Source organism: Abramis brama (genome assembly GCF_963993115.1).
Source record: "Abramis brama genome assembly, chromosome: 12".
NCBI lineage: Eukaryota > Metazoa > Chordata > Actinopteri > Cypriniformes > Leuciscidae > Abramis > Abramis brama.
Genome location: NC_139974.1, coordinates 35183752 through 35208036, shown reverse-complemented (window position 1 = coordinate 35208036; position 24285 = coordinate 35183752). Strand labels below are relative to the sequence as shown.

The window sequence follows — 24285 nt, the reverse complement described above, 5'->3', positions numbered from 1 at the left end:
ATACCATGGCTGATTTATCTTATTAGTAGTGTCTCCTTTCATTTCGGGGCTGGATGATTGTACATCATCTGTTGTCCCAGAGACGCAATGCATACTGATCATGTAGCAACTCTCTCGTCAGTCCATCACTGGAATGCATTCAGGTGTGCCTTCTAAACCCAGAGTCCCCTGTCAACATGATGTTACACAACTTGGTGACTGCATCAGGTTGGGTGTGTTTGTATGTGTGTGTGTGCAGTTGCGCTTCTCTCTATAATTACACTACAGCCCCACAAGGAGGGACAGCAGATGGTGAGAGAGAAACAGCCAGAGGAAGTGCCTGAGAGAGCCTGCATTCCTTCATTAAATGACACAAAACCTTCCCGCTCTGTCTCCTATACATAGTTCTTGGGACTGGGGCATGAATTTATAACTAAAGTCAGTTGTCAAACTTAAAGTCAGCATCAAATTAGTAGGTTCTATTTTTTTTTTTTTTTTTTGCACAAATAAAACATTGTTCTTCATCAAAATGTAATAACTTGCTCTGCATCTAAAAAAAAAAAAAAGCTTTTTTAAACTAACATCACTCTAAGCCGTCTTGTTTCAAACGTAGTGCCTGAAACTTCAAATGGAAGTGCTTAAGCTTCAAAAAATGTTGGACTCAGAAGGTCAAACTAAATATTTTATGAGCTTTGTTTATTTTTTTGAGTTTTATAATTTTTTAACAGTGATTTTTGCTGCTTTCTAGCAATGAACATCATCAGATTTACATTTTTTTTAAACAAAACACTAAAAATGAAAGTATATATAATATAATAACAATAATATTAATACACCCGAATGTTGTAACATATTTTGTAAGTGCAGCAAATAACAGGTAAACTGAGAACATGCTTATAAGCTTTCGTTCATAAGGCCTAGTTAGTTTTTGGCAAAATGCCAATTTATCAACTTATATTTCCCATTAAAGGTGAACTATGTAAGATTTTTGCAGGAAGGGAGGGAGTCGCCAGTCAGTGGCATCATATCCACGTTAGCCTCAGTTTCCGCTTGTACTGCCATAGTAACCATGGCGACAGACACCTAGCGGCACGCTCACGCTACTGTTGTTTTGTTCAAACATTATGGACCATGGCAAGCAGACTTTGAGACAAAAGGAGAATTAAAACAAGGATCAATATCAGCATGGGGTTTTCGAGATGCCATTGCATGTACTTTATTAGACAGGTGAGCAAATGTACATAAAACTAATCAATGTTATATAGTTCAACATGATGAAATGTTAGAATATGATCTGTATGTTATTCTAATGTTGATCTAGCTTACTGCTAGTCTCATACAGCCTACAAACTAATACATAGAATATCATTCAACACACTCAAATGCAGTTTAGTGTGATATTGTAATTGTTAGACCAAGTGAAACAGCGCTGCGTTACCTCACAAGTTTAATTTGTCTAATAAACTGACCTGTGTGAGAAGTAATAAAGCACTTGCGGATAGTTTGGTAGAATTAATTGTCCTTATTCCTTTATATCCGCGGGACTCACGTGTGGCGCTGATATCTGTCTCTCATTAGCAATCGCACCCTGCTTCATACCACGTCATGTTAAAAACATCTATGTATTCACTCATCCATAAACATTATTAGATCCGTCAGCTTGACGACAAGATCCATAATTCCGCTTAATGCTTATGCATAATCAACCTATGCCTTTGTTATTGTAAGGTTAGCGACCCCTAGCGGCAAAAAAAATACATATTGTAGCTTTAATTCAAGTATTTATTTGAGCTTTTTTTTCATCCGTGATTACCTGATATACTCTGGAATAAATCACATCACGGAAGTAAAATATTAATTTCATGTTGACTTTAAAAATGTGTTTTAAAGGGGTCATATAATGGTACATGCACTTTTACAAGTTGATTGTACTAAAAAGTGTGTTGGCAGTGCCTGTACACAACCATCATATAATGATAAAAATCCATCCAGTGTTTTTTTTTTAATCTCCTTATATGTTTTCCCCTGTCTCAAATCGAGCCGTCTGACCGTGTGACGTCACACGGTCGGACGCCCCTCCCACGATTGTTAATTGACAGCAGCGTTTCAACACAGACCCGCCCTGAGCGAGCTGTCATCATAGTCCATAGTGCAGGAGCAGAATGGCGTCTAAGCGATTGTGGTGTTCTGTTCTTGGGTGTAATAAGGAACACAGCAGTCATTTTGATGTTCCTAAATCCGAACCGCTGAAGACGCAGTGGCTGAGTTTTGTTTTCGAAGGGAATATTCCCCACGATCAACGTCAATGCTTTCATGTTTGCGCAAATCATTTCTCACCAGACTGCTTTATAAACGAGGGTCAGTATAAAGCTAAAGTAAAAAGTTTTTCATGACCATTAGCTGTAACATCAATCTGTCAATGAACTAACGTATACATCAGTAAACACACAGCGTTCGTATCTCACTACTCTACCCTGCTAGTACATAGACAGATCAAAGTGACATTACATTAACCAACCATTCAGAAACGTCCTGTTCGAGCCTTAATTGTCGAACTTCTTCGGGGCCGTCATCTTGTTCCGGGTCCGACTCCGGTTCAAATTGAGATGGTTGCACAGATGTGTCCTCAGAGACTCCCGCTGCCATTCTTTCTCCAAAATATACCCTCAACTGTTGTCAAGGCAACACTCCACGTGTGTTGTGTCAAAATGCCCCACAGAACAGAGGGGCGGGGTGAGCAAAGCTCATTATCATTTAAAGACACATGCACCTAAATGGCGTGCTGAAAACAGAGCTGTTTTTGACCAGATAAAATGAGTGTTTTCTTACTAATGAGAATTTTTAATTAAAGTATATTACAAACTTTTCATTTAGACCCTAAAGAATCATTAACTTGTAGAAAAATGGCATTATATGACCCCTTTAATGCTTTGGCAGTTGACCACCTGTGAAATACAGAAAAGGCTTCTCAATCATTCTCTTTCTGCCTCTGTCTCACACAATTACTCAAGTGCCTTGGTTGTTGGAGTGTACATCATGCATATAATTTTCATATCAATCATCATGCTGGAAAGGCTGCAATACACCAGTTTTAGAAGTGATTTTTAAAACTTTTTCTCTAAAGAACTCAAGTTTGGTGATGTAAGGTTGGGGTCACAAAGGAAAAGGATCCTGGGTATTGATATTTTAGTGTGCTTGAACACTGCGGAGTTGCTAGTGCTTTGGCTTGCTGTCACCTAACTCACCAAGTGACGCCTTAACTTTGTCAACAACTAACTTCTCACACTTTAAACAAGGTATAAAATGTGACTCACTCTCATCTTCCCTTTGTGAGTATGCCCAGGTCTTGACTGGTTTGTGTTCAGTGAGTTTGAGCTTGTGACAAATTGCCACAGAATGTGTACAGACACTATTGGTTAACTGCATTTGTGAATGTGTTTTGAATAACTTAAACTTTTTATTATAGACTATTGCATCTCTTACGTATATGGCATTTTAAGCCTCAATCAGTACAGCAGGAAATAGAAATATTCTGTTTGCTTTTCAGATTGTCTTACAGGTTGCAGACATAGGAAACCTCTCAGAAGTCCATATATGACACTTAATTTACTACAATTAATGTCCATGGTCCAAAATTATTGCTCAAAAGTGTAAATAAATGTGTATAAAACCATCTTTGCCATGTAACATATAGCCTACTTGGTTTAAGAAGGATAGTCTTACACTTGCCGGTGTGTGAGCCATTCACTATAAAGTGACACACTAAACTAAAGAAGACATGATTTACATGTCGTCAGACTTTAGAAGTTTATATATTATGTAACTGATATTTTACATCAGAATTGTATTTTTTTTTTTTTCAACAGAACTCCATGTGACGTCTCTGTGTCCTATTCCTTGCCATTAAAATGAAAATATGTGGAAATGTTACTCACCAACAATTGGTCTATCATAATTTTGTGACCGTTGTCATGTCACTGCTAAATAATGTCATTGCTAAAAGGTATAAGTTATCACATTTTCCAAGGATGAATATATATTCTTAAAAGATAACATTGTCGATTTTAAACCAGCTTTGTAATGTTACATTATAAAAAGGAAAATAAATGGGGATAGCTATATGTGCAGGTAACATGGAGAAAGTTTACATTGTTCATTTTACATATACTAGCCTACTTCAGGGCCTATGTGAAAAATGTATTGCTAGGTGGTTTTCTCAACTGATTTTAATCTAAATAATTTTGGACGCTGTACATTTTGTATGCAAATTGCACTATGCACTGTGCAAACAAAAATTGTTAGAACTGAGCAAGTTCCTTCTGAGCAAGTGTTTTTTTGTTGTTGTTGTTGTTTTTTGCTGTTTACAGAAGATTAGAGATGTTTACAAAACTGAGATATTTATGAAATATTATGCCATTTTCCAAACATACCATAGCTTGTGCTGTTTACATTATATGCAGACACATACTTTCTTGTAATTTCAAAGGCTAAAATCATCATCACTGATGCTGTTTTATGGAGGGAAAAAATCGTTTTTAACATCACTGCTGTTATGCAGTAAGACGCCGCCCCACTCCCACATGTTGGTGACGGTGAATACCCCTTTCCTATGTTCATGCTGAAGTTCAATTTGAAACCAAACATCAAAAAACACCCACTGGAAAAACGCAGTTCATTCAGCTGAGGTGTATTATATGCTCACTGCACCTGCATGAGACCAATGCGTCATGTGCGCCAGAGCCGAAGTTTACTCAGGTGCTGAAAGATGTGCACTTGTGATTGATGGTGTCTTCTCTCCCCCTCCCCCTTCCCCCAGAGGAAAAGAGTACGGTACTCTGAGCTGGACTTTGAGGTAAGAGCCCGTCCCCATCTGTCCATAGACTGGTGTTTGTGCTTCTGTCCGATATTAGCTAGAGAGTTTTCAATGGACTTACAAAGGAGCCAATTATAGTTGCCGCACTGGTGCTTGTTTCCCCCATCATGCATTTAGTATATTAGCAACAGTCCTGTCCATGGCTGAACTGCTCAGTGTTTCACATGCCTTGATTCCTTAGGCTTTTTCAGCATCATTTTAAAATAGGGTGACTACACAATTCACTTTGCCAGGATTTTTTTTATTTTTTTTATTGTTATAGTTTTATAATTTGTCATTTGTGAGTGTGTATATATATATATATATATATATAGGCTACATATATGTGTGTGTGTGTGTGTGTGTGGCAACACTTTACGACAAGGTTCATTAGTTAACATTAGTTAACTACCGTAGTTAACATGAACTAAGAATGAACAATACTTCAGCATTTATTAATCTTAGTCAATATAAATTTCAACATTTACTAAATCAAAGGTTGTATTTGTTAACATTAGTTAATGCACTGTGAACTAACATGAACAAACAATGAACAGCTGTAAATGTATTAACTAACATTAACAAACATTAAAAAATACTGTAGCAAATGTATTGCTCATTGTTAGTTCATGTTAGTTAATAGATTAACTAATGTTAACAAATTAACCTTATTGTAAAGTGTTACCATATATATCTATAGTAGTACTCTATATGTATATAGTAGGACATAATTATACATATATTTTATGGTATTTTTTATTTTATTTTTAGGGTTTTTACCTATTTAACTTCATTCTGCCCAGTGCAAATTCTAAAGACAGATGGAATACTCACAAACTAATGACACAACAATATATATATATATATATATATATATATATATATATAATTCCTGTAGTCCAAATAATACGGTGTGACAATAGTATTACATTTACTGTAGTTTGCATTTCAGAAATCAGCTCACCTTATTTCAAAATGACATCTATATGTCATCAATATGTGTGTTGTATAATGGTTAAACATAACACCATACACAAGCAGTAGGCTATAGCCTACCTTTCTGAATACATGATCAAGGCTGCAGAAACACTGAATCAGTGTAGAGCTCTTTAAGTGTGGAGTGAGTGGCATTAGTGTGTGTGAATGAGATAAACGGCGTAATGAGACGAGTAGAGACTGCACGTGTATGACTGAGGCAGCCTGGAGGGAATGGGCACCTCCATGGAATGATCAAATGGCAGAATCCAGCAAATCTCCAGTCTAAAGTCTCCCAATCCATTTTTTCCAGAACACACTTGTGTGCTTTTAAACTAGCAGTTCTTCAATTATGTTTGAAAGCTTAAGTTAATTTATGACTGGATATTTGCTCTCCGGTATGGAGGCTTCTTCTCAAACAGAGGTATGTCTTGTTACTAACACATTCAGATGCTTTTAGAGCTTCATAACCTTTTCCATTTTAGTCAGTGCTGCATGAGATCTTCTCCCTCCTTTCCCAATAAATAAATTAGGGTTGTCAGGTGAATAAAAGAAGTTTATAAAAATAAGTTTATTAAAAATAGTTTTTGTTGTTACAGAGATCCATTTCAAAATGTAAATTAGTTGAAATATAATAATATGTGGTGCATTTAGTTTTAATGCATTACATTCCTCTTTAAAAATAAACTAAATATTCAACTAAAATCTGTATTGCCCTTGTGTAAACAAGGAGCTACAGTGAGTTGTTCAAAATCTTTCTTTTTAGTAAACTCTGTGTACAAAAACAATGTTCTCAATGCTCAAGTTCATGTGAAGAGCCCCTGGTGATACTTCGAGCAAAGTTTCATGTTGTGTCGAGCCTTCTTAGTGTTTTAAAAACAGCGATTTTGATGCTATCATAGTCGTGCCCCAAGCACTCCCATTCAAAAGGCAATTTGACCGAAAACGAAACTACGGTCAAACTTAAAAGTGGCGTTTCCATTCTAATTATGCTTTTAAACTAAAGTTTGCCTCGGGTAGATTAACAAAAAGACCCTAGGTTGCATTACGCTTTAATTATAAACATATTTAACATTGGTAGCCCTAAAACAAAGATATCCCAAGATAACACTTACAGAAAGAAAATAAATGGTAAACAAACTTAAAATTCCATTTTTGCTTAGAAATCAACCGCATCACATGGATGCTAAATGAGAACAGTGCTGATATTCACAGGTTAGAGCAATGCTCAATGTCGGCTCTGTGCAAAAACCAGCTGTGACTGCAAACAAAGTCCCTTTAAGGCAAGTCATTTTACTCTACGGCCATCCTTGAAATGCCTCTTAGGCAGCTGTTTCAGTCAGACTAGTATAGCTTCAATCTCTTCACCAATGAAATCTGACAACAACTGTCTCATAAATGTTGTTTTTTTCCTAAATACTTAACTCATGACAATAAACCTGCATTTTTCAGGTTGAACCAGCCAATGCGCATGTGCAGTCATAAGCGCGCATCTCAGAACACTGACTGTTTCTACAGCAAGCGGAGCTTCTAACAGCAGTTGCAGTGACACGATGACTTTACATATTAGCGATTGGCTCTTTTATTTAGAAGGCGGGACTTATTCCATCATATTGTGCGTTGCACTTTCTCCCATTCATAGTAATAGGACTGCAACGTCTTTGCTACAAAACAGCCCAGCCAGCTTCCAACCACCTCCATTTAAATCTGGGAATTGGTGGAAGTGTCTGTAAGTAGGAAATTATACTGACCAGAGAGCTTTAATATTGCTTGATACCCATCAGTTTTATTAACCAATCAGAACACCACCCTTTGAGAGGATGAGTGTTTATTGTCAGCCTAGTCTTGCGGTTTAACTCAGTTACCGTCGACCCAGCTCCTCCCTGGCCTGCCCTTTCTTATTTTTGCTTTTGTTTTTTTTTGTTTTTTTGTTTTGTTTTTTTGTTTGTTTGTTTTTCCCCTTCCTTACAGAAAGTGATGCACACTCGCAAAAGACACTCAGAGCTGTACCATGAACTCAACCACTCCACCAAGTTCCACACCATAGACAGGTATAACAGGGACCCTGCCATGTCCTCCTTCAAGGTAAGACCCCTCTAACCTGCAAACCCCACACTTATACCCAACCCAAGTGAAATAATCTCACCCTGTGCTTGAATCCTGTATTTTTGCGATACATGATCACCAATATCACCATGCTCACACGTGCACCACTGCAGGAGTTTCAAAGCAATAGTAACTGGAGCACTAAATTGATTACTTAAACCTGAAACACTAATGATATAAATAACTTATTAAGGCAGAAAACGTCTTGTTTTAAGGATGCTTTAACCTGCTTTAAAATTAACCGTATTCATTTTAAACTGCTTTAAAATCAAAGGGATTAAAATGATTCGAAGGTTTTATAATAAGTGGACTTTCCTTAATGAAACATTTTATTAATATAATGCAATGAAAGTCTATCTCTAACTTTCATTATATGGACAAAACCATGTTTCAGAATATATTATTTTATGCTTCACATAAGAGAGAAAAGCGTACAGGTTTGGAATGTTATGAGGGTGAATAAATGATGACTGAATTTTCATCTTTGGGTGAACTGTCCCTTTAAACAAATTATGATGGGGAGTGAACAGTTTCTATTCTGGTTCTTGAGGTTAAAAAAAAAAAAAAAAACTTTGAAAGGCAATTGTACATGCACCTGGTGTTTGGAAACACATCTTTATCAGAGCATTCTCTGCTTTCCTTATCCCCGAGCCTTGTGTTATGGAAGTTAATTAATACAGTATTAATAGTAGGATCATATTCAGTCTTCCACCATTAAGCTTCTCAAAGTACACCTGCCTTCTGCAGTGCTGTCTCCTATCTGCTTTCCCTGGAAAGAGCGCACTGTTCATCTTTCCATTAGCTAGACTGTTGAATCTTTAATGTTTTATTAGAGGAAGGAGCATTGCAAACATCCATATGCTGGTGTCCAGAGGCTTTTGTCATTAAGGTTTAAAAACAATTGCCCACTGAGTAATTACCTGCCTGCAATTTGTGACAAGTGTATACTTTGGTGGCATTTGCCACATGCTCACTCACTTTTCATTTGGATCATGCTGTCTGCAGCCTGAGTTTCGGCTCAGTTCAGGCCTTTAGATCGTTGTGCTACATTACTTTTCACCAGAGGCCTGCCCTGGGGTGACAATGGCTACTGGAGTGATTTGATTGGCCACTCCAAAATTCTAAACTAGGATTGGCAATCTCTCAAGTCAGACCTTGGCTTAAATCAAACAGGGAAGCAATGTCAAGAAAAGACAATTAGATGGAGTCAAAGAGAAGCATTGAAACATTGATCAATGTGCACTTAAACTGACGCAGGACACAGCAGACAAGAAAGCATTTATTTATTGTAATTCATTTTACAATAGAATGTTTTTTTCACATGCATTTTAAGATGACAATTTTTGACATTATTATTATTATCAGTGAAGATGGATTGAGTTTGGACAACCTAATGCTGGATTATAGGTGCAGACAAGCATCAGAGATTCATGTTCTCACATTACAGAGGATCAAACTCTTTCTTTTCGCTTTTCAGATGTTTTGACGGTGTAAAGTCCTTCTGACAGTCATGAAGGTTTAAACATTTGCCTTTTGATTCCCAATGGGAAAGCAATTACAGCATACAATTATTTTGATTTCATGCCACAGGTCTCTGAATATGTTGGCAATGCTATAATTACAACCATAATGGTGTTTCAAGAGAGTTTGAAAAAATAAAATTGCACATTTGTAATTATTATAATAACCCAGTGCATATAAGACAATCAAATAATTGGATTTCTTCTTCAGGTCAGGACTGGTTTGAGTGATTTTCCACTGAATGTTGGCATAATTCATTCTTAAAGAAGCGTTTTTCACATTTATGATGATAACTATGATCTAAAAGACATAAGTGTGCTACTTAACTACCTTTACAGTGGATCCCAATCCTGCTGGATTCATAACCATTCAAAATAAATGGCAGAGCTTTTCCCTCAAGACCAGTCTACCTCATGAAACCACATCTACCTCAAAAACTAAAGCTGTGCTAAAAAGTGCCATGTCAGTATAGTCTTTAAACCCCTCTAACAATCCGGCCACCTTCACAGGTTCCTCCTCCACCTCCGCCACGACAATCCGAGCCTTTAACGCGGAGAATGAGCTTCGTTTACAAAGAGAGCCAACGTAAGCATGTCAACCAGACCCCGTATTCCCAGCCCCGTGTGACAGGGCCTTGATTTATAGAGGCTCTCATTGGTGCCGTGTAAATCCTGTAGAGTCCAAGAGGTGTAGAGGACTAAATGTTGGGTGTTTTTTCACAGTAGGTCGTGTTTTTCCGTGCTAACTTGGCGTGGAACATTCCCTGCGATGTTGTGATGTACTGTAGTAAATCACACAGCCTTGCTCTGTCATTGTGCTTGTGCTATTTTAAACCCTTTCTTTAACATTTTATTTAAAACAAAACCATAAATGTAAATTCATATAAACCACAAAAGTTTCAGTAAGAATTAATCAACGTTTGTTTTAAAAGATCATAAACACATACAATCTAATTTTGATCAATGTGACCATAAATCTGCATTAAAATTGAGAAATACCTGATCGGTATACGGTAAGTACGTAAGCACATACTCTTCCAGCAACAAGGTGGTTCAGATGACGTGTGTTTGGTCAGAAACATGTGTGTGTGTGTGTGTGTGTGTGTGTGTGTGTGTGTGTGTGTTTGGGCCGGTAAAGAGATGAGTGCACATTGGGGAAAAATCTAAGACATTTTTCCCCTCCTGTCTTATTATAAACTTGATTTTTATCCTATTAGATAATTCTAACAGCTGGTGAGGACAGTGAGCTTAGTGGGTCTCTAACACATCCATAAACGGCACTGTCCATTCCATCTAATCGTCTTTCTCTCTGTTTTCCTCCTACGTACTCTGACTTCAATCTCTTGTTCGTACCACGGGTTCGCTTCATCTCATTCTTTTTTTTTTTCTATGGGGACAGTGGAAGCGCCTTAGTCACTTGCAGTCCGTTAAATTGCACATGTTAGTGTGAATGGAGCTTGATGCAGTTTGAAAGGCAGTTAACCTCTAAGTGAAGATGCTGGATGGGCTGATAGCTGTAGCGGAGGAACCCCATATGGTACCAAATGGATGAAGGACTGGTACCCTGTGTTCAATCTATTCATGCTAATGGAGACCCTACAAATGAACACAGTGGGGAAGTTGAGAGCAGAGGAAGGCAACGGTCTGGCTCTTGAAATATGTATTAACTGAAAACTTCTGCTCTTACTCCCACAGTTGTATGAAAGTGTAAACATCATACATAAATGTGTGGGGATTAGTAATAATAAAAGATTTGAACAAACCCCTAAAACTATTAAACTTATGCACGTAACCCGCATTTGTTATGGACACGACTGATGCTTCAAATTATGCATTTTTAGGCATTTTTCTTATAATGCAACGGATGAAAAAATGTCGAACTTCCTTGGAAGGAGGATTGATGTATGGTTTTTGGAAGTAAAAAGTATGAATTGCCATATATTTTACAGTTTATTCCTACAAAATACTCAAAAAATGCATGAACGTTCACAGTAAATAATTAAAATGGAAAAAATTAAATGTACGAATATATGAGCCACCCTGTAATTTAAATATTTTGTTGAAAAAGTTTTGTCTTCTATTTTGTAATCAGATCTTAACATTTTGTTACATTTTGTTATTTCCCAAAAAAAATTTAACCATAGCTTTTTGTTGTAAATTTACTAAGTTGTTCCCTCATTTTAAGTAAATCGTATGCACAATTTAATAATTTGTTCCCTCGTTTTACTAAATCGTGGCAACATTGTAATAATTTGTTCAACGAATTAGTTCAACGTGGCCACAATTTACTCGTAAGAAGTCGTAGGAACGAACTACTTAATTCATGGCCATGATTTAACTAAAATTAATGAATATATTTGTAAATCATTGGCACGATTTACTAAAACAGGAAAATGAATTCTTAATTTGTGGCCATTATAATTTATTTTTATTTTTTTATACTTTTTGGGTGAAAAAACCCATCTTGCAACAACCATACTTGTTGTTAATGTTGCAAATTATTCATGGCAAAATAATAAAATAGAACATTGCTTAATTGCAAAATATGTATCCTAGTTGAGTCATCGACTCAAATTACTGTCTATAGGTGTTAAAGGCCTTCATCTACAATTTGAAAGTTTAATCCAAACCATGATTACATTTTGTGACCCCTATCAAACTGCTTTCTAGTACAAATGGCTAATTTCAAAACCATATAGCACTGATAACGTATAGTAACAGTGCAAGGTGGTCTCATGAATCAAATACTGTAATTGTCTTTCTGTAAAGGTTATGCTCTTAACGTTTATCAGTACTCAGCAGAGTGTGTGTGATTTATAAGCGCGTTTTAGTGCATCTGAGTGTTTACCTAATCTTAGCGTGTTTGCTTATGCCTCGATGAAACTGTTTCCCTGCAGTTGAGTTGAATTATTGGTATCAGAGCCCAACTGTGAAGTTGTTTGAAACAATTTGCTCTAGTGAGGGCGAGTAGCAGATGTGTGCTTTCCCCGACAATCACCATCTCTCTCTAGATTCCTCATTTGTTGGAGCTTCATCTAGAGACCTCGGTGGCATTAATTAAATAACTGATTTTTTGCGGTCTTGTATTTGACTTTTGTCCACACAAAATTAGCCCCAAAATGATATTTTCTTTACAGAGTATTGTGCTGACCAAACTTGAAGCAGATGCACCATCAAACAGCTTAATGAAGGGGCTTAATGCTGGGATGGGACTCTTACACACTCACACACACGCACATCAAAATGCTCATTTGCAGTCTGTGCCAATTAAGACATAATTAGTGAGATATGTCATGTCTGCAGATTTGGCCATGTTGGGCTCTGTTCTTGCTGTATTGTAGCTCGGCTCATATCTGGATCATGACATAGAAGGGATAATATTAATTTTAGTGACAGTTTTGTGTCTATTTTGCCCTTTTGTGGTTCTTTTAACATTGAACAGAGTAGAATAGATTACAGACTATTAGCCAAGCTGACATAATGCCGTATAACTCAGCAGTAGTTGTCAAGGCAGAGAGACCAGATAAGGCTTTTAGCGTATTATGCTTTATACATAATGTATAACTTTATAATGGAGGGAACACAGAGGTCATGTATGCAATGAAAGTGACCGTATACATCAACATTTATTGTGGTTATCCGATCATATTTTAATACTCTATTGGAGTTAAGATACACACATTTCACTGAAACAAATGGTCTAATCTGTACATTATGCCAACATTCTGGCCATTTATTCTGGTTTGGAGACCCCAAAGCTCACTGGTATCTCCTCCTGTAATGTATAAATGTAGAGGGGAGAATTCACTAAGATTGCGTTGTTTATACGTGCATGCTGTCTGCGGTGTTTTAGCACCAGTTAATTTAAGAAATTCGCGGACTAAAAAACAACCCATGGCAACAATGTAAAAGTCTCCCAATTCCACAGGAAAACTGCGGACTTGGCAACACTGGCTATTATATTTTGTACAGGCAATTAGCTTATTTCATTGTAAATAAAAGGTCACGGCTAAAAACCTAGATGTATTGTGATATTCCGCCATGTTTCTCACTGACACACCCCCAACTCGTATCGAGTCTCAAAGAAAATCCAGAGTTTCCCACTTGTATTTATGACTTTGTGGTGGCGTTCATGTGCGTTCAAATCGTAAATACGATCTTTCTGACGTGACTTGAACGCACCATTACCCCAGACACTCATCTCTGACAGAGGCCTTGTCGTGCTATACTCATTCCTCTTCTGTGTTGCACACCCATGTTGTTTTACTCAATCCATTCACTTAAAAAAAAAAAAAGAAATGCTGAGTTTTGGTCAAATATGGATTAACTTTTTCCCTGCCGCTGACGAGTTATCGTGTCTTTTATGAGAAAACGTTTCCCTGCCATTGACGAGATTTTACGGCTTTCTGTGTTATCACTGTTATAAGGCAGGGGGCGCTATTAGGCATCACCTGAACGAGTACAGTATCTCCAGATCAAAACAGAGACAAAGAAGAAGCAAAAACGAGTGATCTCATGTTAAGTAGATGCATATGAAAAATAATGTGATCATAAACAATAAACAGCCTAATGTTACCGAGTGAAATGTTGACCCAGGAAGTGGTTAGGACTGTGCGAGCTTTGGGCGTGTTGATGGACTCGATCTACTCCATCTATGTTTAGATCATCGTTCTTAATCCCATCCAGACGAAGTCTTTGACAAAAACACAATTTTCTCAGCTTTTTGCTTAAAAGATTGCTTTTTTATGAAAAATGAATGCATTAAGATAGAATTAGAATTAAGATTTTTGTTGTTGTTTGTTTAAAAAGCAGAGGGCTCTTTATTTTGATAAATTGCATGTTTAGATATTAATACAAAAAAAAATAATTTGTGGGCCATGATTTTTTGTTACAATTACCAAAAACCGCTGGCAGGGAAAAAGTTTAAATTTAACTATAAAAATGAAACCAATGGTTGGGTTTGTCTATATTTGACCCAAACATGGGTTGAAACAACCCAGCATTTTTTACTGTGATTGTTATATGCTTTTTTTCTGGATTTTGACCTACTGCTTATGATTTTGTTTATTGTTGCTGCATTGTTATGCATTTGTTTGTTTGTTTGTTTGTTTGTTTGTTTTTTGGTCATAATGCACTGCTGCCTGTCTTTGTCTTTCCTTGGTTTGAAACTACATGTTTTCTGTCATAGTTTGACTGTAGCCAGGCAGTCAGCAGACCCAAGGGCGACAAACAGATAAAAGGTAACAAAAAAATGTTTTGCCTGAGCCACAGCACTCATAGAGAGTGTTTCTTTTTGTCCTTTCCAACCTATAGTCTTATAGTCTCCATAGAAACTTCTAGACCAGTACAGAACTCCCACAGCGACTGAACTTGCTCTCCCCCGCTGCCCTGCTGCTGTAGACACTGCTCCTTTCACATCTTTCCTTTGCTTCAGTGTGCAACAGCCGACTTCTTATCTGACCTGTGCTTTCTCATTTGTGTGCTGGACACATACCGTAGGTTGTGGTCACTGCTGTGTTGCTGTGCCTCTCTTTGCTTTCTGCACTCACCTATTACTAAGTCCTTGAATCCAAAAGAGTGCCTTTGTGTGGAGGAGAGATACAGTTGTAAACTCTGTAGAAACATTAATGGCGAATCTTTCTTGGGTATAAACTTTTGAGGGTAAAAAAGAATGAAAAATGCTAGATGGAATTATGACTGAATGTTATGCAGGAAAGGATAAGGAAAATCAAAGGAGTGATTCGAATAATAGTAGGCTACTTTTTACTTTTTCTAAAGAGAGTTAGAGAGTGAAATCCATTTTTAAATTACATAAATCCGTAATGTTCTCTGTAAGGACTTGGTAAACAATTTGTAAAGACAGAAGAGCTATTTTCCAAAATGTAGTGATCTGCCTACTAAAGCCACCTTTCCACTGCACACGACAAACGACAGCCGTCGGACCGGAAGTCATTCATTTCCAATTGAGAGTAGTACGGGAGCTGCGTGGAGTTCCGATCATATGCGTATGCAGAAATTTTGGATCCGTTTTGAGCTTCGGATGCGTTGAAATATCTGAACTTCTGCAGCTAGTCAAATCAATCAAATCAGTTCTAATCAAAACTATGAGCGCGAAGCTACAATTACCAATATTTTAACACTTTAACGTCATTCTGTAAATGCTATTTCTGTAAAATGGCGGTTATTAATAATTATGGCAGAAAAAAATATTTTAGAATTATTAAATCAATATTTGTATTGATTAGCTCAATAAAATCTACTATGTTTTTATTTTAGATGTATTGAGGGTCATTTGTTTGCTGTGGATATATTCATGCATGCATTACATTCATTAAAATTATTCATTTTACCATTGTGAATAGCCGAGGGTAACGGTTGCTTCACGACCAATTTCAAAGTTCTGTGCGACTGACACTAGGGGGCGAAATGCGACAATCGTATGCGAATGTCGTGTGCAGTGGAAAGGCGGCTTAAGACAGAATCATAAGTGCACTCCTGATTCCAAAAGGAAGGCAGAAACATTTTGTTGACTAAGGCAGCCTCATATCAAACTTGCGCAGAAACATGTGCCTCATCGCAAGGACACTCATGACAAATGAAAACAATAGGGACGTTTCTCAATATGCATTCGAAATTGCATCATTGTGTTCTCGTACTACGTCATCATCAAGCGACATTCAATTCCAAAACTCAAGAACGCAAGTACAAAGGAAGACCAAAAAAAAATCAATCTAGAATGAACTATTTTAACTATTTTTTTACTATTTTAAACTTTTTATTATGTCAGTAGTCACTGCATATAGAATTTCTACATACTATATTGAGCATTCCAAATGTCACAAATAAGGTTCTATTTCAGTAAACATATACTCAGACTACAGGAGTTTCAGGCTGATTTTTGCCCAATTTACCCCATCCGCGTCCAGGACATTGGCCGGTTCCGATGTTCTGCCCAGATGATCTGATAATGTTAGGCGTTTACAGATCAAATCTTAAACCTTCCGATCTGCTTATGGACACATCAAGGCCTCCTCAACAATATCAAACATGTTTGATATTTAGGATTTTAAACTTCCACAATAGCCAATGAGAGACAAGTTTACAAGGAGACAGAACTTTTGAAATGGCAACCGCAAAACAACAAGCAGCTATACGGCTGGACAACGGAGATGAAGGAATGACTTGTCGAAATGAGGCAACAACACGACTGCCTTTATAATGTCTCCTCATGTAATGTCTACAGCAAGTTGCCACGACACAGTATCCATTTTGTTTACATCCGCTTCCCCATGAGATCACGTGAGGTGCTAAATCTGGTATGATAATCTTAAAGGAGTCCTATTATGCTTTTTTTACTTTTTCAACTAGTCTGTCTGAGCATAAAAAAAGATCTGTAAGGTTACAAAGCTCAAAGTACACTCCAAAGGGAGATATTTTATTTAACAGAATCCCCTTTTCAAGAACTACAACGAATGTCTTGTTTGCATTTTTCTGTATCTTATGAAGTCACAATGTCCCTCATTTAAATAATATCCGCCCCCGGAATATGTGAAAAAGGGGAAGAGGCCTGGTTGAGCTGCATTAGAGAAGACAGTGTTGTCACTATGTCAAAGAGATATTTTTTCATCCCGTTTCCAAAACTCATTTGTTTGACCTTCCTAAGGCTGACGAACTTAGAGTGGTTAAAATTGATTTTAAACACTGTACCTGAACATTATAACCCCAACGTTTATCTGTGCGCTGCACATTTTATGGAGAACAGCTTGTTTTCTGTTGCTTTTGTAAGACGGTTCACTGCTCCTTAGGAAAATTAACTATGGTTTTGTGATCGATTACGGTTTTGAATTACCTCAGTTTTCCGACAAATATCAAGATTAAATGGGGGATAACATTGTATCTATAATGTATAAGAAAATTTCTAAATAATATACCACTCTGAAACGTCCTGTGAAATCCGTGCTTGCAAAATCCGTGCAAGAAATTCGTTCTGCATGATCCTCTTTTTTGTTAACACTGTCAGGGTCTGAATCAGACTCAAATTGGTTTGAAATTGACGCCATCTTTATTTATATTTACACTACAGAAGAACTCACAGTTATGGAGGGGCGGGACATTTTCCGAACACGCACTAAATGCTGCCATTTACAACACACTGGGCCAGCTAACCAATCACAGCACATTTTGTATCTCAGAAGGAGGGGCTTCATCTAAATAGGCCTGTTTGAGCCAGACTGGGTAGAGAGGTGCTGTAATAATGTAAAATATGTGAAAAATAATGATTTTTCTTAACAATCAAACATGAAAATATATTCTAGTACACCCCATAAACAAAATCAAGACTTTCTGAAAGGGCATAATAGGACCCCTTTAAGAATATATTGTAGTATGTGATGTACCACGAATTTCAAATGTTGTAATGTGTGCAGGTTTGAGACTTAAAAAAAGAAAATCTGTGAAGATTCTCCTTATGTTCGTGATGCAACCAAATTTCACAGTCGGTTAAGATTTAAAAACTCCTGTAGACTGAGCCCGGCTTTAGAAGGTAAGCAGCAGGATTTGAATCTCCATGTCCTTTTTGCCTCCAAACTTCACAGAATCTCCTTCCCTTTAGCGTGCAGTGCTAAGCTTCCTCTTCCTCTACTGCAGTGTTTCAATACAGACATGGTTCATACATGCTGAAGTTAGCAGTCACCTCTCTTGTCATATGTTGAGCATAGTGCTGTAGACGTTTAAGTCGTCTCTGTCTGTGTGCAAAAGAAATATGGGGGATGGAGCGCGCAAGCCTCCAAGACTGAATCTATAGACAGACTCCTCCATCAAGGTAACAAAAATTCAAACAAACGTCGCTTCCCCTCAGACATGTTTTGTGACTGTGATCCTCCCTCATTTTCTCTCTCTTTCTCTCTCACCCTGTGCTCTCTGCCTGTCTTTCTCTCCCTCTCTGTCTCTCTTCCTTTATTTTTCTTTCCTCCCATCCTCATTTTTTATTGCAACAGAGGGAAAAGCGATGGAGCATTTCGTCTGCCGGAGGTGAAAAGAATTCTTCGAGTGTAAGTAGAAAATCCTGATGAGGAGAGATAGAGAAAGCGAGAGGAAGCGAAGGAAGGTTGTTGCGAGTAGAGCGATCGAGAGGAAGAGAGATGGAGGGGAAAGGAAATACGCAAGAGCAGCACAATCGCGTTAGCTTTCTCTTAGGAATAAAGTCGGGCTCCTCTTCAGCATTAACAACACTTCTGCTCGACAAAATGTTCCTTCTTCAGCGTTTAGCATGCAAATTGGATGCCAGATTATGCTTTTTGTATCCATTTTGCCTACTGTCAGCCTGTTACATTGGGTGAATTATAATCAGGCTGCTATCGCCCCCTTGTGGATGGAAACTTGCTTACATGAGCCAACAAACTCAACCAGAGGTTGTGAATGAGAGCCAAAAGAGAAGACATTCTGCTCTGCTTGGAAATATTGTTATAATGTGCATGTGTGAGTTTAGTGTATGTGTGTGTGAGTGCTCATATTTTCATTTCCCTGAGGAGTTTATAAGCCTCCCCCCTTCACAAACACTCACGAACAAGAGGGAGGCAGAGAAACTTATTCTCAGTCATACCACAGACGAGTCATTTACGTGGTGTTTTCCAATCTTCCCAATCCGTCACACGCGCAATCAGCGGGCGTTTGAGCTGAGGGGGAGCCGACAGCAACCCTGTAATTGATCGCCTCAAACGTTTCGAGATATGCAGGTTCATTCATCTCATTTTCGAGGGAAGTTGGGAATAGATTCAAGAGGAGGGGAAATGGCGAGATGAATTCGTCAGGTCTCAACAGAGTTCCGTTCGAATGGCCTGGCTCTGGCTGTCTCTCTTTTTTTTTTATTCTTACAATCCTAACCTCATATTTCCTCACTCTTTGTATGTGATTAGATTAATCTGCCCCTACTGTATAATGCAATTTAGCTAGCATTAAGAGGCCGTATAGCTGTAGGATACATCATTAGTCCCAATGGGATGGAGAAGATATGTGTTCTGGCCATCTGAAGTAATGAACACCTGGAATAGCCGGGTATAAAACACAGCACAGGTCACCACTAATGCCGATGAGCAAGTCGCTCCATATGTTGGATAGACGAGTTGTAATGTAGCAAGACTATAACGGCATTTAGTCTTTATGCTTCTGTTGTAACGTGCATTCAGCCGTATTAAATGCGAATTACAAATGCCTGAGCACATTTCCATTAGTTACGGCCCAGACAAGATAAAATGTTGTTTTTCAGCCTTGCGATGCTCCTGGCAGGTCTAAAAATTACCATGATAGTGATAGTTTCTTCCAGAATACCATAGTTATGAGTGATATTGTTATAGCACTGTAAAATTAAAAATGGGATCTGCTTCCTGTCAATTATTATAAGTGTGTTGTTGTTACAGTGGTGGCCAATGTGTATATACATTTTTTTAAACTCATTATAAATAAACATTTGATTTATGTTCATGATTTATATCCATTATATTATATTTGATCAAAATACAGTAAAAACTGTAGTGTTGTGAAATATTATTACAAATTAACAATTTTTCTATTTTAATATATTTTAAAATGAAATTTATTCATGTGATGCAAAGCTGAATTTTCAGCATCAATACTCCAGTCTTCAGTGTCACATGATTCTGAAATCATTATAATATGCTGATTCGCTGCTCAAGAAACATTTATTGTTATTGCCAATGTTGGAAACAGTTGTGCTGCTTAATTTTTTTTGTGGAAACCAAGATAATTATCGATAAATAGAAAGCTCAAAAGAAGAAAAAAGATTTATTTGAAATAAAAATCATTTGTAACGTTAGAAATGCCTTTACTGTCACTTTTGATCGATTAATCCGTATTTGCTGAATAAAATTATGAATTTAAAAAAAAAATCTTACTATCCCCAAGCTTACAGTGTGTATAACTTTGGGTTAGCCACCACTGTAATAATAAAATGCATTTCTAAAAATACAATCAAATTACAACCATGTATATTTTACACAATGGGTTCCTGGAAATATATGCATCTTTAAAAACTATGATTACCATGATACTTTGTGTAAGAGAATGTTTGAGGTTAAAGAAGGTGAGTAACTTTCATGCTCAGGTTTTAATTTAAATTTTTCTCTTTCCTTTTGTATGTGCATATTCAGGACAAGTCCACCACAGACGACCAGCGATCTTGGGACGGCTTTAAGACCATGATCCCTGAGCAGATGTGTGGCTCCAACGAACATAAGGACATACTGGAGTTACGCAGTAAACCCTGGGACACATCCCCAGCCAACACACCTGACACATCCGAAGGAGACTTCCAGACTGAAGTGTGAAGAGAACACACACCTAAAACAAACTGAGAGACAACTAAACCCTCTTACGTACTCACGCTGTCAGTGATCTTCAGCAAGATGTTCTAAAGGATTCTGTACTTGTTTACAGGTGTGAGGACAGACCAGAGATGAAGAGTGCTCTATTCTATATTTTCACACAGAGACATTAAATGAAAGAGTGGGGCCCTGGAGAGTATGGTAAAACATTTTTAACAAACTGTTTCCTGTCTTGATTTTACTCCAGAAAGGATTCTCTTTCACCTGTTTGATGATTTGGGAATTTAAAAAATAATATTTCTGCACCCTTCTTTTTATAGAGGAACGAAAAAAAATCAGTACTGATGATTCGCACACTGTTTAATAACCCCTTAGGGTTTGTTTGTTTTTTTCCTCCTTTCTGTCTTCTCATTCCTTGGATGGTTCAAGTTCCGTTTCTCTTTTTCTTGGTTTGTTTTTCCAGGGGAGAGGAAATTTTGAAAGCATTCATTAATATGTGCCATCCTCTGCATTTTTGTTCTCTGCATCAGGCCTACTGTACTCATATGCTTATTTTAGCTTTGAAATTTTTTGGTCCATTATTCTTTGTATTCCATTTTCTAAAAGATGTCTCTTTTTTTTTTTCTTTTTTTTTTTACGTCTAAGCTTCAGGTATCCTTTTATGGGTGGAAGTAGGTCTTTATTGTCATACCGCTGTGTGATTGTGTTTTGTTTAGGTTTTCCAAAATGCTTGACAGAAAAATTTAATGTCAAATTCACATTCGTTCACGCCAGGGAAGCATATTTGATCCATCCTGCACAAAGCAACCGAAAGAATCCACATTCCAGTCATAAAGAGCTTTGGTGTTCCAGAACGGGCTTATCCAGTAAGAGACACACTTCCAGCTGAGAGCGTTTCCATTTTGAACCAACACAAAGGTCTGCTGTCAGGGATGGTGCTAGGTTTCCACATTTCTTCTCTATCTTTAAGTTGTTCTACATTTCTGCTCTTGCAAAAAGTAACCCTTTGTGATGTTTTCATTTGAAAACCAGTGATCGATTCAAATTCATTTCTGCACTCAGACTGTGAAGTTTATCAGTTGGCTTAATGCTAAGCAGACTGAAGAGGTCATCTTTGCCAACCCGCTCCTCTTTATAACCCGTTAATTAGTTGTGTTGGCTGATGTAACTCCACACGGAGACTCGGAAAGCGAGAAAGAGAGGGCGAACGAGGGAGAGAAAAAGGTGTGGTAATTATCTTGAGGGAATAACGATTTGTCCTGACATTTTCTTACTTGGCGCGAATTTCATCTGCTCAAAGATCCCTGAAGTCAGCATATCATATAGGCACAGATGGCAAGACTAGAGCATGCCATTTCAACCTTTGCAAGTAATCTGCACTAATGGGGAACATGGGCTGCCTCGTCCCCATGAAATATCTCCAAACCACCACAGCAATTAAAACAAGTTTTTCGCCTCCCTTCTCAACCGCAGTCAAGAAAGGCTGAATATTATTCTCATATTTGGGATAAGCAATATCACATGAACCAGCGATGGCAAAAGATGATCACAGTTGTGCTGATATTCAGTACTGTTGAGTAATTGTGATATTGCTTTTAACAGTTCAATAAACAAGACGTTAATATTGTGCAGCTTTAGTTTCTGACTAAAATTGCTGTTTTTTTTGCATATCTTTCCACCAATGAAAATAGTTCCTAAAGAAGCCAAAGCATCAAGGTTATGTGTTGCAAAAAGTAAAAAGTTCAAATGTGGTTGGACTGTATATCTGCGTCCTAAATCGAATACTTCCCTACTATATAGTATTTGAAAAACCGTACGGCAAAGGAGTATGTCTGACTCTGAATACATAGTATTCGAATACCAGTTGGCGAAAAGTCCCTGGATGATCTACTACTTCCGGTGAATTTCTGAAGTGTGCATTCGATGGACACTTTACTATCCCATGAGGCCATGGGAGAGGATTTATGAATGGCAGTGAAGCGAAGCAACACAGCGGATGTAGTACATCTAAATTTCATTCATACTACCCAAGAATGCACTTTTATACGGACACAAAGTAAATAAAATTTCAAATGTAATCCCTACTTAGTATGCGATTTTGGAGCACCGGACAATCAAATTTGACTTTTTAAAATTCGTATAATGTTTGGAATTTAGACAAAGTCTTGGGTGAAAGGAAGTGATGCCATTTCTCTTTCTGAAGCGATTTGCAGCCTTTTCTTGAAAGATCAGTATGACAAACCAAACAGGTGAGTCAGCTATTTTAATTCTACAAGTTGTTCTCTTCTCAACCACGCAGCTGTACACAAACCCTGCTTCATTTACAGTGCCTGTTTTGTTTTTGTTACTATTTTGTCTGATGCAGACGTCGACCGTTTCAACATTCTGTCATTCCACTCTATGTCTTTCTCTGTATATGAGTGTTGGGTTTTCCATAGACGTTTACAGAGCCCTACTTATTGAAGCTGGAGAATTACACCACAAAATCCTACTAAACTAACTATGTTTTGAACAGATTTATGTTTTACTCTTTAAAAAAAAAAAAAAAAAAAAAAACTTGAGAATGGCCTTACAGTCACATACAATTTATGAGATGTATTTTTGTGAGGAGGATGATCGTCTGAAAATGAATGGAGAACAGCTGAGTGTGGACGTATTGAAGAATGAATATGTTTCCTTGGACTTCCTGATCTGCAGGATGTTTTCTTCATGGCTTGACATGTTTGAAACTTTTGGATCCTTCCCTTGCCAGCACACACAATCCCATTGGCTAAAGAAGATGGCTATCACAGAGAATCCTCCTTGCACCATTTAAGTTTTTTATACGTAAGATTGTACAAAGTAGTCCTCTACTGTTTTCATAGAGTGTCTTTTTATATGAAAATAAATTTTCAAACTGGTGAACACCCTTGTAGGGTTTTTCCTCCTCATGGTGTAGGTGGAATAGACCAACGCTTTCCAACCTATTTTGTCATAAGTATGACAAATTAGCCGAAAAGAGAATGGGAATGCTGTGACTCTTTTTCACTTTGTAATCCAGTGTTGTTTGAGCTGTTAATCTTAAGGTGAGGCACTGCAGACAAAAACATGTTTTTTCATGCGTCTGTCAATTTTGAGATTTTGTGCTTTTTGGCTTTTCATAAAGAGTTTTTTGCGAGAGACTAGTAGAAAAAAAAACATTCAAAATACTATTTTAAGTGTATCTTTTATAGCACTTTATCTATTTGTGTCTGTAGATTTCAAGGACAGTATCTTTAAAGGCCGTTTTCTAAAATAAAATAAAAAACAATTGTCAGAAATCTCCACTTCAGTAGCGCGTACACACACACAAAACGTTATAGTTTTATTCCTATCTATATTGTGAAGGTTTTTAAAGAGGGGTTTGTTCATATACTTTGCCTGATTTTATACATTTTATTCCTTTAAAACATTTTTTTTTTTTGCTCTAGAAATGTATGCAAATCAGTGCATTTTTAATTAGATGATGTCTCATTTGCATATTTAAACATAACAG

At 37.3% G+C, this 24285-nt stretch overlaps 1 protein-coding gene across 1 annotated transcript in view; it reads left to right on the top strand.

Moving 5' to 3' along the window:
• Window positions 1–23675, top strand: part of adgrb2 (adhesion G protein-coupled receptor B2) — a 295002-nt gene extending 271327 nt beyond the window's left edge. Inside the window, exons 31-34 of the mRNA XM_084131293.1 lie at window positions 4796–4831; window positions 7778–7891; window positions 18429–18482; window positions 20598–23675. Coding sequence (XP_083987419.1) covers window positions 4796–4831; window positions 7778–7891; window positions 18429–18482; window positions 20598–20774 — 381 coding nt within the window. The 3' untranslated portion in view covers window positions 20775–23675. The remainder of the gene's footprint in view (window positions 1–4795; window positions 4832–7777; window positions 7892–18428; window positions 18483–20597) is intronic.
• The last annotated feature ends 610 nt before the right edge of the window (window positions 23676–24285 follow it).